The 15,310-nt window shown below is 37.5% G+C and overlaps 1 protein-coding gene and 1 long non-coding RNA gene across 2 annotated transcripts in view; both read right to left on the reverse strand.

Moving 5' to 3' along the window:
* LOC122874489 overlaps positions 1–1,225 on the reverse strand; it is a 61,840-nt gene extending 60,615 nt beyond the window's left edge. The window contains exon 1 of the long non-coding RNA XR_006377617.1: positions 872–1,225. This is a non-coding gene — a long non-coding RNA (uncharacterized LOC122874489). The remainder of the gene's footprint in view (positions 1–871) is intronic.
* Positions 1,226–3,421: 2,196 nt separating this feature from the next.
* On the reverse strand, positions 3,422–10,746 carry rnf141 (ring finger protein 141). Its single transcript, XM_044192406.1, has 6 exons — positions 10,594–10,746; positions 8,577–8,780; positions 7,693–7,804; positions 6,249–6,430; positions 5,205–5,312; positions 3,422–5,058 (listed from the first exon to the last, which is right to left on the reverse strand). Exons 2-6 carry the CDS (start codon positions 8,711–8,713, stop codon positions 4,908–4,910), a joined length of 690 nt encoding a protein of 229 aa, XP_044048341.1. The 5' UTR covers positions 8,714–8,780; positions 10,594–10,746; the 3' UTR covers positions 3,422–4,907.
* Positions 10,747–15,310: the final 4,564 nt, after the last annotated feature.

Genomic DNA, 15,310 nt, shown 5'->3' on the forward strand with positions numbered 1-15,310 from the left:
TTCTTTACAAGCCTTACTTCCTACATCATAAAAAAAGCAATGAATGATTACATCGTTTCAGTGTGTAATTGCTTCCTAGTTGGTATTCTATTAAATATAAAAAGGTAACTTGCCAATGGTATGCATAATGTTGAGCTGGAAATGTCACACAGAGGTAAGTTAGTCAGCAAGTGAGAGCGGGAAAAACAACTATAACATTAAGTGTGTACTTTGGTTCTAAAACAAATTACTGATTTAATGTCCATGTAGCTAGTTTTGACGCATCTTTGCTGACTGTAGCTTCAGGTTTATGTTAGATGTCCAACCTGACACCACTTCATTTGCGGGTTTGAGCTAACGTTACCACAACAAACGGGTTTAACAGATATGTATTGCTTGTAGTAAAAAAAAAAAAAATATTACTAAGATACAGGCGCTTAGATGACGCCTTTCCAACCGTGTGTCCAATGTTGAGTTGACTCGAATCATACAGTTCCCTTTCATAAACCATGACAAAATTAAGTAACTCACCGCTAACGGACAAAAACAAAAACGCTGTCAACCGCAGATGAAGAGTTTACACGTTCAGCGGCAAAATACAACAGTACCTAAGTAGCTAACGTTAGCTTGCTACTAATTAATTAGCTAGGGAAAGAAGCAACAAGAAGAAACAAGACACCAGTCCCGCCATGATGATGATGTAGATCCTCCACAGGTGCTTGTCAGTGCCAGCGGTCTGTTAGCAGTTAGCTTAGCAACGGTTGATACTGGACCGTTATATGGAATAATACATCTATACAGTACTAATAATGCACCCATGGTTATGGGTACCACACCCATTTCAAGTATTTAATGCTCATAAAATTCGTTAAAAGGAAAAATATGAACTCACCGGAGGGAAGGCGAACTTCTCAGCGACCCATCAGGAGGTAAAGAGGTGTAATCCTAATGTAACGTTAACGACCACACGACACTCTAATGAAGCGTTTCAAAATGTCGTCCTCGTCCACCGACGACAGTGCTGTTCAGAGCTGACTCTGACGGCCGCAAGATGTATTGCGACAATTTAAAATTACACTTTTAAACTGTAGAAATGTTTCTTTATAAACACGGTTTCGGACCGCGGTGAAGTTATTCGACAGACTCCGGATCCAGCGGCGTCGTCTTACTCAGTTTGACCCGGCGTTAGCAGTAGGTTAGCTCACCTCACAACCCTCGCGCTTAACCGTTGGTGGTTGATTTAGGGACCATCAATAAATAATTGTTTAAATGAAACATGACTTGCCACTATTAGTGAAAATTATGATTAAAAGATTATACTAAATTGGTCTTATGTAGCACACGTATTTTGATTGCTAATGCGTGATTAGTTTGCTTTACACAAATATTTTTATAGAAAATAATGGCAATTTTCAATAGCCTACATGTAAGTTAATGTGACCCAGCTGACTCCAAATTAATACCAAAAATTATTACTACACTGGACAAATATCTATTTTATAATAATATTTTAATGGAAAATTATTGATGTTTTTGTAGTCACATTGAAGCCATTGTAAAAACTGCCAGAATTTTCTATTAAATTATGTAAAATAAATAAATTACACATTAGTAATCAAAATAATTGTGCTAAATGTGACCAATTAACTATAATTGTTTAATTATAATTTTCACAAAAATGGCCAACTCAGCATTAATGTATTGAAAGAAACACCAGTCTTGAGTCATTTAAACTGTAATTTATTGATGGCCCCCCAAATAGCTCCCTAACAGGCAGGATGATAGAGTATTTTTTAAAAAGGGGTTATTCTGTGATGTGCTGTAAAATGCAATTACACAGTACTGACCTCAAATGATGTATGAAATGAAGACATACAAATTAAAAAATTATATAGTACATATCTTTAATGTTACATCATTGATGCATGACAGCATTTAAGTTTTTATTGCTTAATATTGTCTTTGCATGTTTAAATAAGATGGATAAATGGCTTTTTATGATCGGTAACACAGCTTGTTTTTAAATAAATTCAACAGATAAAAGACACTGAAGTGATTTCAACCTTCTTTCAATCCAACATAACACAAAGTCATAAAGTGCAAAAAGTGAGTATCTCTTTATTAAGGATAATACAGTATGGTTCAATTCATTCTAAATACACCTCCTTCCATTCAGCAAATTTACATACAATGTGTGTATGTAGGATTAGATGCTTTATAGTAATCTATTATGAAAAGTGGCCTTGGAACCAAATTGAACATTTTCTCAATCTTTAAATATTAAATATTACAACTTTGTTTTATAAATTTTGAATGGACCACACAGTAATGAGGCCACTAGATCAGACTCTGTCTCTGAATGAATTGTAGTGAAGAAAGTCTCCTACTGCTGCGCATTTTTTGGTGTGCCTTGTCTCAACTGCTGTAAAAGAATTACAGCGTCAGATAATATTTTCCACCACAGAGATAAAATCATCTGTTGTTGTAGTGCACAAACACCAAGAAAGCTACAGTGAGGTTTCAAAGTGCGATTTGTCAGCATCAACAACCAAAATTTACTTTTGGTCAAATTAAAAATTCACATGTTTATGGTCTATCAAATGAACAGAAATCAAATATCTATTCAGGAAACGAAAAGGCTTATATCACGTTAGTCTTTAATAATTGTGGAGTCACTGTCTCATACTTCGAAAAATCTGTTAAATGGTCTAAATGTGATGCAAAACTGATTAACTTGCAGAATGTCACAACAATATGCTAAATTTGCATTCCACATCATTACAACTTTAAACAATTCATTAGGTTTCAGTAAAATAGAAATGTATCACTAATGAAAATTAGTGTCGATACATTTTCACATTTTATGAAATACTTCAGCATGGATCCAGTCCTCATAAATCACAACTACGTGCTCTTAAAAGGTCCAGTGTGTAACATTTTGGGAGGAGCTATTGGCAGAAATGGAATATAATATTTACAAATATGTTTTCATTAGTGTATAAATCACCTGAAAATAAGAATCGTTGTGATTTCATATTCTTCTGTTTTTATCTACAGAGGGAGCGGGTCCCCTTCCACAGAGGTCGCCATGTTGCACCGCCATGTTTCTACAGTAGCCCAGAATGGACAAACCAAACTTCGGCTCTAGATTGGGCCTTTCGTGTTTTTTGAGAGTTTCGCAGCCACCGTAGTTCCTCCTACACACTTGGAAGGGGAGGGTGAGGCGAGCGGTATTCAAATGGTTGCAATCTGCAATTTCACCACTAGATGCCACTAAATCCTACACACTGGACCTTTAAACTAAAAGTACTGCTTGAAGTACTGCTTGTGATTTATGTGATCTGGAAAATGAGCCAGAAATACTTATTTAAAATAAATCTATTTTGTGGTTTTAAATTGTATTTTAATTCTACAAGAGTTAATTTGTAACTGAAAAGCTGTCTACCTCAATAAATCTCTTTATTCTTTCATCATAGGCATGACAAAGCAGAGCAAAGACAAGACTGGTTGTTTTGGGAATGTAAACTACAGTACTTCTACAGCAGATTAAAATAACTGTGACAAAATTATGGTAAAATAAAAATGTATACAGCATAAACACAAATAGTGGTGATTTCCAACATTGAAGAAGACCACAGCAAGCCAAGTCATTAAAATCATATAAAACTATTTAGTCCTGTACACCCAAAAGATGGTCAGTCATTATGTCAGGTTCTGAACTGGATCAGAACATCAGTTTATAACAGGTTCACATAACAGGGCTCATACGGCATGTCATGTGGGATATAAACATGCAGGGTTACATTGCACAGACTACAGAAAAGCTTTAGAGGTGCAAAATAAATTTGGTTTTATAGTTTGACCAGAAATTCTGTGTCTTAGATTTGCACTTAGAGCAAAAGTTAGACATTTTGAGAAATAAGCTTATTCACTTTCTGGCAGAGAGTTAGATGAGAAGGTCGATAACACTCTTATGTCTGTCTGTTAAATATAAGGCTACAATCAGTAGGCGGTTAGCTCAGCTTTGCACAAAGCCTGGAAACAGGGGGAAAACAACTAACCTTATTGTTAATTACCACATTATACGTTTGTTTGTACATTTTGGTTCTGGTACGGTTAAACAAACGAGATAAAATGTGTTTATCAGTGAGCTTTAGAGGTGCTGGCAGGAGGATTTGTTACCTTTGGACAGAGTCAGGCTAGCTGTTTCCCTCTGTTTCCAGTCTTTGTGCTACGCTAAGCTAACCGCCTGCTGGCTGTGGCTTTATAGTTCACAGACAGGCCTGAGAGTGGTATCGATCTTCTCATCTAATTCTCCCCTAGAATTCGAATAAGCGTATTTTCTAAAACGTCGTACTATTCATTTAAATTTTACGATTATGAATAACCCTCTCTGAATACGAGGGCTGACCTTAGTTTGGCTCCTTTTCAGCTTCTGTCCCATTCATATTAACATGAAGGATTCAGGATTCCTATTATAAAGTGCCTGGTTAATCCCAACACAAGTCTTCTTCTCCCACGTTGGTTAAATTAACCCGAACTGTAAGACATGTGCTTTTGGTTATTCTGTGTGTTAAATTAATAGATTAGAATTTATTATAACATATTACGAGTACTGAATTTTCACTCTAGACAACATATGATCACACACAGTTCCCATAAAGCACCACATCTACAATACTTGGGTTACAAAGAGCATCCTGGGATTTTTTAGGACTCAAAAGAGACAAGGTTTCATTTTCCGAAGCTGTCACTAAGAGCATAAGTAGTAGGAAACTGGCTGGTTTCTTCTGCGTTGCTAGCTTTTTAGGAAAAGAAAAAATCTCTTCCTCAGTGAAAGTGACATTTTGTGTTGCAACATGTAAAGTCTACTTGGTACGGGTCAATTTGCCTTGTCATCTACAGTAGTTGGCTTACTGTGCTGTGTGTTAAGGCCTGTGTGGGTGGCCCGCCTCATCAGCCAAGTTGAGGATGTAGCCAGCCATGTCGTCCTCTGTGGGGAAATCAGACATTACCCATGATTCATTGGCAGCAGTCACTTGCAGGCGACATATTGGACAGTTTCGGCTCTGCCCACTCCTGGGGAAACAGAAGACAATGAGTAACAACTGTTAGTGTTTTTTCATATCATGCGTGACTAAAACGTTTCTGTGACAAAGTCAAATGATTTTACAAAGCAATAGAAGAATTATTTAAATCAATTCAAGCTTGATCCATCATCTTACCATTTATCAATGCACTTCTGACAGAAGCTGTGTGCGCAGGGCAGAATAAGGTCGGCCTTTCCGTCCATGCAGATACAGCACTCCTCCTCATCGGTCAGCTGCTTCACTCTGCATGGGCACACAAACAGAACGGAGATAAAGTTTTAATTATTTTCTAAGGAGGAAGGTGCCGCTTTATCCAAAAATCATATTCTGGAATGAAACGCCTGGCGTTGGATGAATCTTGATGGCTTGCAATCAAAGGATTTGTCTCAGAAAAAATGTTCAGAGTTATTCATACAAATGCATGAAAATGTAAAAATGATCCCCTCAGCCTCCCCCAGCTCCTCCTATGGATGGGAATTCATCAAGGGGGATAAACAGTCATTCTACTGCAAAATAAGTGGCAAAATCATTGTTTAAGCAGCCTGTGGGACATGAACTGTAAGTACCCCTTTTCTAGTACTGTCAACTGTGGTGAGTAGGACAGAAACTTAAAACTGCATTAATTGATTTCTTTGACCACTTGGGGGCTGAAGCTGAAAACGCAACATTGACATTTGAGACATACTGACATGAGCAGGTACTGTACAGTCAGTTTATGTCAGCATTAACAGCTGCAGCTGTAAAACAAACAACAAAAATAGCTAAAACTAAAAAGAGGCTACAAAGCTTTGATAATTATGTTGAAGTTTGTCACTGTGAGCGACCCATTTCACATTACACGCGGCCATTTAATCAATAAAAATTAGTCCAGCTCTATGTGGAATCATTATGTCATGCTTGAACAGACTGGTCGTGACATTTTTCCTTTTAGGAGACCTAGAGTAGTAGCATGAACCCCAACACCAGGAGAATTGTAAATGTAATGTAGTACGAAATGCATTCCACCCACAAGGCCTTAAGTGTGCACACAAAGGGTCTTTTGTATGAAACACTGAATGCAAATGAAACTTACTTTCCAATGAAAACGCTTCTTTAAATGTGAAAAAGATACATTGAGGTAAATGCTGTATTAGTTACAGGGTCTTTGACTGTTTGAGGGACCACTTCATGTGCGCCTACCTGCCCATCCACATGCTGGCCTGGCAGGAGTCTGTGGAGGGGAGCTGGGCAGACGGGCCCTCGGTGGCGCCCTCTGCAGACAGCACCTCAGCAGCCTGGCTGGTGATGTCACGGTACAGCTGGATGAACTGGTACAGGTTCATGATGCGTGATGCTTCCACCATACCATTCTCCTTGTTGATCTGGGAGGAGGCAAAGGTAACCACATGACTCAGACAACACACTGGTATAGTACACTGTATGTATGTACACATGCAGTCACAATCCTACACTGTTCTAAAATAGCTGGGTTTAACCAATGTGGGCTTTTGAGAGCCAATACAGGTGTTTATTAAATTCCAACTGCTGAATTTTTAAATTTGATTTCTCTGTCTAAAGATTCTCGTGGGACCATTGTCGCTGAAACCATCTTAAAAAGCATTTGATCATCCTGGGACAGTAAAACATGGTTTCACTACAATCGTGTAGTATTAATATGGGGTGGATAAAAACTCTTGGTTCAGTTCATCTCCTTTCGGTTTGGTTCTAGCTGGCATGTAAATTATCCAGTGCTGCACAAAATAATTAAATTGCAGAATGACTCAACCACAATAGAGTACGCGTGGAATACTGAGGGAACAATATGTAATATTTCTGCCTGCAATAAACTTCTCTATGAAGAAAAATACTTCCCATGCAGAGAGAAAGTATTAGGTAGGTCTGCTTATGTTTTGATACGAGATACCATAAATGCTTTGGATATATTTTTTAGCAGACATGTACACTCACATTTTTACAGGCAAAACTGACTAGGTTTATTGCTGTATTTCCCTGTATACACCATTATATTATAGATTCCTTTTTTTACAACAAGTTTTGAGAATGAGCTACAACCTCTCAGATAATAGACAATAGACAAGAGATATATATGAAAAACTGTATGTCTTGGTCAGAGTCTGTCTGTACTTGCTGATAAAACTTTGGTCCCTCTTAATGTTGGGGCTGCTGTTGTGAATGAATAAGTGGTGAAGAGAAAGAGAGAATAGCTACACAGAAAGAAGAGGGACAGTTAAATTAAGAACAAGCACCAGTGAAACAAGTAACACTGAAATTTGTTAATTAAGGATGGAGACAGTTAATAAACTGCTGTAGGTGTCCTGATGGGGATGCAGCTGACGACATTTCATGCCTGATGTGATGTGTGTAGAATTTGGCAGCAGGTGACATGATTTTAGATGTGAGTTACTGTAAGTCATCTGAATGAGTTTTTATTATTTTATGAGTCCTGTGCTGATGCAATAATAGCCCTGACCACACTTTCTCCTGCACATAAACACAATGTACAGGTTCATTTTCTCCACCTGCATCTGTCTTTCTCTGGTTTGCCCTCTAAAACAAAATCAAAGGTGTGGGCAGATGCTCTTGTTGGCATGTGATGTTTGTGAAAAAGGTTAGTTGATCTCACCTTGGTACAGAGGACTCTGACAGCCACCTTCCACAAGGCTGTGGCATCGGATCCTGGCTGCACCTCAAACAGCAGGTGCTTCTGCTGCTGTCCAGTAGCTAGCTTGGCCGTACTGAGAGAGATCCAGCAGAAGAGAGAGGGTGTGTTCAACTCAATTAACAATTCAGCATAAGAACACAGCTACACATGCAAACACACACAAAGTATTTGAAACATTTCTACATTTAGCTGTGAGTTTTCCCTAAATTTAAAATGTATTTCTGGCCATGCTGAATGAAGGCCAGAACTGCTGTATGATGTTTATTGTGTGTACTCTGCAGTTTAGGTGCTGTTAACTCAGAATGCTGTGAACTGGGCTTTATAGAGTCAATAGCGATACATCAAAAAATGGATCGGTTCAGATCCCAACCCTGCAGATCGGCACTGGATCTTCCTAGACATAATGATATACTGCTGCATAACCACTTACATTATGCTGCATAAATTATTTTGCTACTTACTACAATGAGTTTCTTTTGTCACAACTGAGAATAACTCACTATTACCAAGTTATCCTGCCTCTCAGTTACTATCATTGAGAGCTAGTAAGCTAAAAATTGAATTGGCAGAAGCGGGGCCTAATGCCTGAGGAGTAAGATGCAATAGTACTGAAGCTAGCTGTGCAGAGTTGTTGACTTGTAACTCAAGTCAACATTCCTCACAGTCATTTGCTTAAAATAATTTTGTTCAAAAGCAAAGCTGTTAATTTCACTGTTCCTCCACTACATTAAAGCAACTGGAAAACAGCTGCATGTTTGCACAATTGAACATCTATTATTCCTGTTAACCGGTTATTTGTTCTGTTGAACAGTTAAAGTATGTGTCCGGAACAGACACAGACTTACACGTCGTTAAGTTCAGCCACTCTTGCCAGAAACTCCTCATACGTTAGATAGCCGCTGTCACGTACCAGTCCTGCGTGTTTCACCAGCTTCTCAGGCAGACGGGTCATCACCGCCTGACCTGAGAGCTGCTGGCCCATCCTGGCAGCAGCAGTACTTACAAAACAGCACTGGCAGAAGGTTGCACCTCATTCAGTTCTGCAGAGCCTGGTAGGACATAAACAGTTAAAAGTCAGGTTTTTTTGTTCATATGTGTTAGTCTATATTTCTTTTTCTGGCACATTCTAGCCTTTACTTGTTATTTTTCTATTTGAATCACTTAAAACATCTGAGATGTGGGCTGTGATTGAAAGGCTAGGACCAATCTAGAACATAAAAACCTAAAACCGGACTCCTCTCTCGTTAGAAGCTGTGGTTTAGTCTAAGCACTGTTGATGTGTCTTGCAGAAATCACATTTGCTTTAACTTAGTTTTAAAGCCCTGACAGAGGGTTATTTAAAATCAGACAGAAGAGGTAGCTGAACAGCAAGCATGAAATACAGTATTGTATTAAAAATATATAAAGTGTCAATATTTAATGATGATTTGTGAGATTTAAAACTTAAAATGTCAACATAATATTAACAGATTTGCTGACTTCAATTAGCATTTAATTAGCATAGTAAACTGGAAAACACATTTGATGAACCAAAGCCAATTATTTATTACCATTTCCAGATGGAAATGAATAAACTGAACTTACATTACATTAAACAGACCAATTATGTTGCCTAATAACTTGATAATACACTACATGACCAAAGGTATGTGGACACCCATATGTGATTGTTGAACATGTTCCATAACCATGGGTATTAACATGCTACTATAGCAGCCTCCACTCTTCTGGGAAGACGTTTTCTTTGAGATTTTGAAACCTGGCTGCAGGGATTTGCATTAGCGAGGTTGGCCACTGGTGTTGAGCATTAAGACCTGACTCACAGTCGGCGTTCCAGTTCATCTCAAAGGTGTTGATGGAGTTGAGATCAGGTCTCTGTGCAGGCCAGTCAAGTTCTTCCACATAAAATTTGGAAAACCATTTCTTTATGGACCTGACTTTTTGCACGGGGCATTATCGTGTTGAAACAGGATGGAAAGGACCATAGACTGTATATAAAGTCTATGGGAAATAGGCACACTATTGCCTAAAAAAAAACATTGTAGAGCATTAAGATTTCCAATCGGAGCTAAGGGGCCTAGCCAATACCTTGAAAACCAGCCCCAGACCAAGGGTCTGCACCCGGACGAAGAAGATTCGGTTCATCTGAACCTGCTAGTTTTTGAAGTGCAATCACATTGAATTAAGCAAAAGCAACGGTTTAATTGAACCCATGCTAAACTGAGATAGCTAGTCAAGTGCCAACTAAAGTGAAAGAGCAACTGTTACTCCGATAGGAACTAAACAAACACATCCTGTCACATCAGCTAACCACAGTAGTACTTCCTGGAGCAGCTTACAGTTGAGCCTATACAACATTTATACAGCAACGCAACATCAAATCGCAGTAAAAGAGCCACCCATGATTTGGAAATGAATCGTCAATGGAAACTCAGATAAACAACCAAATGTATAATGCACTCGCAGGAACTGCACCTCAACTGTATTAGCTAAATTAGCATTATGTAATAACGTCCAACTGATAAGTAAACTAATGGTGCGGACGTTAAATATTTTACCCGTCACTGTAGTGAATGGCAGCAATATTCTTGTTTTGAAATCACTTCAGTGGTTCGTTTAAAACACGGTCATTTTACATGTGAAGTTAATCCACCAGTGAACCTCAATTCAAACACGACGTGCTAATCTTAGCAACAATATAATACTTCTTATCGGAAGTTTGCTAACGAGGAGCAGCATTACTTTGCACGTAACTAGCCATTCAACAAGCCATGGGTGGAAAAAGCCAAAACTTCTCTAAAGATAAGAGAGATAAATATGATCCTCTATCGTGATATGAGACAAGGAAGCTTCTTTTCTTACCAAACGCTCAACATCAGAGACAGGGGTTGGCGTCCAAACTTCACCACTAGCTTCGCCGTTGGGTTCTGTTTGTGTTGTCACAACACGGGCGCCGTTTGATGACGTCGCAGTGTGTCGCAAAGTTTTACTCAAACGTCACTTTACGACAGTTTATGGAGGATTAATACTAAATTCACTTTGCTGACGTTTTGTAAAGATTTAAAGAAATATTTAGGTGATTTTTGTTACAGAGTACAAGACATTGAGGCTTACTTTGAAAGATAAGGTTAATTTGATTATAATTAGGCTAATTTCTTCTTCGTCTACACAAGTAAAACATTTTGTTCAAATTTAAAAAAAAGTCAAGACTGTCTGAAACGCAAAGTCTCTGTAGCATTTTTTTATTCACTACTTAGTTAGGGTGACGTCAGGTAAAATGGGGCTCTTTAAATATTAGCAGCCAATCACCAAACACGTTAGTGCACATAGTTACTACAAATTTCCTTTACATGAAATAATCATTTTGATTGGCCTGAGATAACTAGAATGGGCGGAGCAAAGATTTAAAAATAAATAAATAAATAAATCACTGGTCCCAGAACTTGTGGCATGTTGATTTTCCCTTTTTGGTAATAAGAGTGCAGCAGCAGAACAATAAGGGTATAACACAAAAATGGTTGTAGGATGTTGCATTTTATTCACTGTTTGACTTATAATCAAATTATTTTCACAATACACTTTACTTGAAGTTTTTCCTTATCCGAATCGAGGGTCTAAGGACAGAGGGTGCTGTATGCCCTATAGATTGTAAAACCGCTTGAGGCAAATTGTGATTTGTGATATTGGGCTATATAAATAAAATTGACTTTTTATGGGAAAGGGTTTTGAGTGACTGTCCCATTTTACCTGAATGCGTTAGGTAAAATGGGACATTTCAAGTGAAACCGGCATGTTTCTAGGCTACCAGGTGCCATTAAATCATGAGTTACTATGCTATTGTGTGCCACCCTGTCATATTACAGACATTTTCATTTTTGTCACTTAAAAAATATTAAAGATGATGCTGTGAGTCCATGTCACCCACAATATCACTGTTGCAAGCACACACAGGCGTGTCTGTGCATATCACACATATATGCACACATAATGCGAGTGTTTGTGCACGTCTCTCTCATGTTCACACACACACACACATCCTGGTGGGGGAGGGAGGTATAGTTTGAAAGGGAATATTTACATTTTTAATATCCATTGTAGACAATATGGCACAGAGGAAACAGGCAGCTGAAGGACAGTATAATCAATGGAGGGAGGAAAGAATGAAGGGTGCAATAAACAAATATAAGAAGATGCTGGAGACGGGACGGAGGGCAAAACTCTGATTTTTGTCAACATTAGAGAGGCGAGTGAAGGGGAAAATAAGTGGCACAGAATATGCATCGGGTAGGAAACCCTATCTACATGAGGCAGCTGAAATTAATTAATTAGCCTAATTCTTTTTTAATGAATAGTTAGGTTACATTAATGATTTAATGAATTAATGACTGAACTGATAAATGGATGTAGCCATTTAAAAAAACAAACAAACATGAAATACAATTGTTCTTCAATTAAGCTGAATTGTTTGGTGTCCCGTTTAACCATCAGTGACTGTCCCATTTACCTTACCAGCTGGCAGCTGTCCCATTTTACTTGAACATGTCATCGGAGTGAGGTGGCGGTTCTTGATGTGTTTGAAGGTCCAAAGTTTTTAAAGTATTTTACTTGGCAACATATTTTCTTTATAGAAATATAGCAGAGATCCATAACAAGTTCTAAAACTAACACTTAAATTCTTCAGAAGTTTAGGTGGTTTTCTTGTTAATCTACCAAAGTGTCCCAAATTACCTGACTTTTAAAACTATTTTATTGTTATTATTGTATTTTTTGGTCACTTCCTGTATATTTGGTATTCTGACATGTACTCTTTTGTTTATGGTCTCTGATTGTTGTAGGCTGCATTAATTTTGTTAACAAAGATATTCCCAGATGCCCAAATCTGAACCCAAAATACTGAATTAACAAGATTCAAAGTAGATAATGAATTAATGTTTTGTGGACTTTTTTTCGTTGAATTTACCAATATTTTATTATACTTTCCAGATTGCCAAATGGACTCTAAAACACGATTTTGTAATGAAGACACGATTGGATGGATATGACTTATATGGCCACCTTAATTATGAATCCTTTTCAAAATGTCACCATAATTAGATTAAATTTGTCCAATTAAGCCAAATGTTACCTTTTAATGAAACCTAAAATGTTAGTACAATCTGCTCTGTTGTTAAGACAAGCAACCAGTCAAGACTTCAAGTTTATCTGAGCTACATGAGTAGAATATTTTGGAACTCAGTCATTAACCAGCAACTTTATTCCTTAAAATACAAGCTGAACAAGGTTTTTTCAAATCCAATCAATCAATCCAACCAACTAATATTATGATCCACATAATAATAATCCCTGTATTATGATATACTTAATCAAGACAACAGAATACAGATAGTTTCATTTAGCCTGTTAGTCCACAAAGTCTCTGCTCTGTTGCTATTTCCTAATCTCAGAGATAAAACTGCCATAAGTGGTATCAGATAGATACTATATAACAATGACAACACAAATCTAAGCCTTTTTTCAAAAATTATGGTTTTGTGATGGTTGTTTTTCTTCTTGCCATGATACTCTCTGACTGGAGAACAAATAGTTCACTGTCCTTTTTTTTTTTACACTGTAGGGGGAAGACTGATGGGAGATTGATTCAGATTACATATGGATGCGGGAGGTCGACGAGGCAGCGGGTGGTAAAAAAACAAGAGGAGGTAGAAAATATAATGAGTAGAGAAACAGGCTGAGGGAAATTGGATTGGACTGGAAGGCAGGGGAGCAGAACAGGCCACCTAAGGACAGATATAAAGAGGATAATGTAAGATTCAGGAGGAAGACATCAGAGAGTAAAAAAGAAAGAAACACAGAAATATGTATGGGCTCAAATGTGAAGTAAAATCCAAGGAGATAGCCGCTGAAAATAAGGCTCAGGATGTTGATGTGATGATTAAAATGTTGTTGGGTGACTTTTTTTTCACCTGAAAACTAATTTTGGGTTTGGCTCTATCTGTAGCCAGGCCATCTGTTTTATACTGGCAACGCCTGAAGGGGACTCATACAGAGAAGAGGCTGCAGCACAAATGACACCTGTAACTCTCTGAGACCTGAAGAGGAGAGGGACACAATCTTCCCAGATTCACATTCTTCATATGCATATGTTTGCACTTTGTTTAGTTACCTAATATTGTCGTTCTGTTTCTTCACAGTGTAATTTTACTATTGTTATTTCTATTTACTCTGTATGCACGTCTGTTGCATGTCTGTTCATCCTGGATGAGGAATCTATCCTCTGTTGCTCTTCCTCAGGTTTCTTTCTGTTTTATATTCATTAAAGGTTTTGTTGCGGGGAGTTTTCCTTTTCCCGATCAAGCGTCTAAGATAGAGGGTGTTGTGTACTGTATAGAATGTAAAACGCTCTGAGGGGAAATTTGTGATTTTGGGCTTCATAAATAAAATTGTCTCGACACAAAGGGTGTGACCCACCAAGAGCAGGATGCCTACTCAAGTAAATGTCACATGTTTGCTCTTATTAAGCATCTAACTGCTGCCATGAAATGTAATAAATAAAAGTTAATGCAATCATTTAATTTCATTTAAATTAAGTTGGTTTAAGTTAAGTTATGCATCTACATGTAACTGCTTCCAAAAATGTAATAAACAGTATAATAAGTCTCTCTTATTATTACAAATAAAATAAAACACACATACACAAAAAAATCACTTGTTTCAAAATTGACACAATATTCAACTTATATGCACAATGGCCTGGTAGTCAACCATAAATTGTAAGTACTTTACAAGCCTTATAAAGTGAATATTAGCAGGTATTTTAATAATGTGATTCTATAATTTGTTTCTGACAATTTATATGAGATTTTGTTACACTTTCAAATAAAGAAATGGGACATTTTATTACATTTAAGCAAGTAATTGTCAGTATTTTAATTAACCAGCAGGCGGCAGCAAAGGACACCAAACAAAATTATATAATTATAATACATCCATGGTCAGAGTCCATACTAATTCTGTACATAAGAAAAATTCAGCAGATGTGGCCTAATGCATACGAAGGAGAGCTTTCTGCTATACGTTTTTAAAAAGAACGACAAATACTGTGAAGCGGTTAACAAAGTCAGCAGGATCCAGAACCGTTATGTCATTACATGAAAAGAAATTCAGCTTTTTGGTGATGTGCGAAGCTGCAAACTCCAGGTTCCCTTAAGATCTCAGTGGGAAGATACCTCCAATACAGGTAAAAATGACCTCGACTCTTAAGTAACCATTGCCAAGATATTACCAGTTGATTGTTGATTCTGTAGGAGAAGTAAGTCACCTTACACAGTTGGCTGTATTTTATTTTACTTGATTCAAGAAATTCATGACTCATATTAAAGAATATTAAAGGATTTTTTTTTTTAGCATATTCTCACACTTTCAGATGGGAGATGCCACTGCTACTTTTATATCATTATCAGGTCCTCAGGCTTGTTCTGCTAGCTCTACCTCAGCCACTCACAAGTCCTGACAGAATTACACACCGAGACTAATGAGCCATTAAAACTTTTCCTCCTTGATTTTTTCCTTTCATATGTTT

The sequence above is a fragment of the Siniperca chuatsi genome, linkage group LG4 (assembly GCF_020085105.1).
Source record: "Siniperca chuatsi isolate FFG_IHB_CAS linkage group LG4, ASM2008510v1, whole genome shotgun sequence".
Lineage (NCBI taxonomy): Eukaryota > Metazoa > Chordata > Actinopteri > Centrarchiformes > Sinipercidae > Siniperca > Siniperca chuatsi.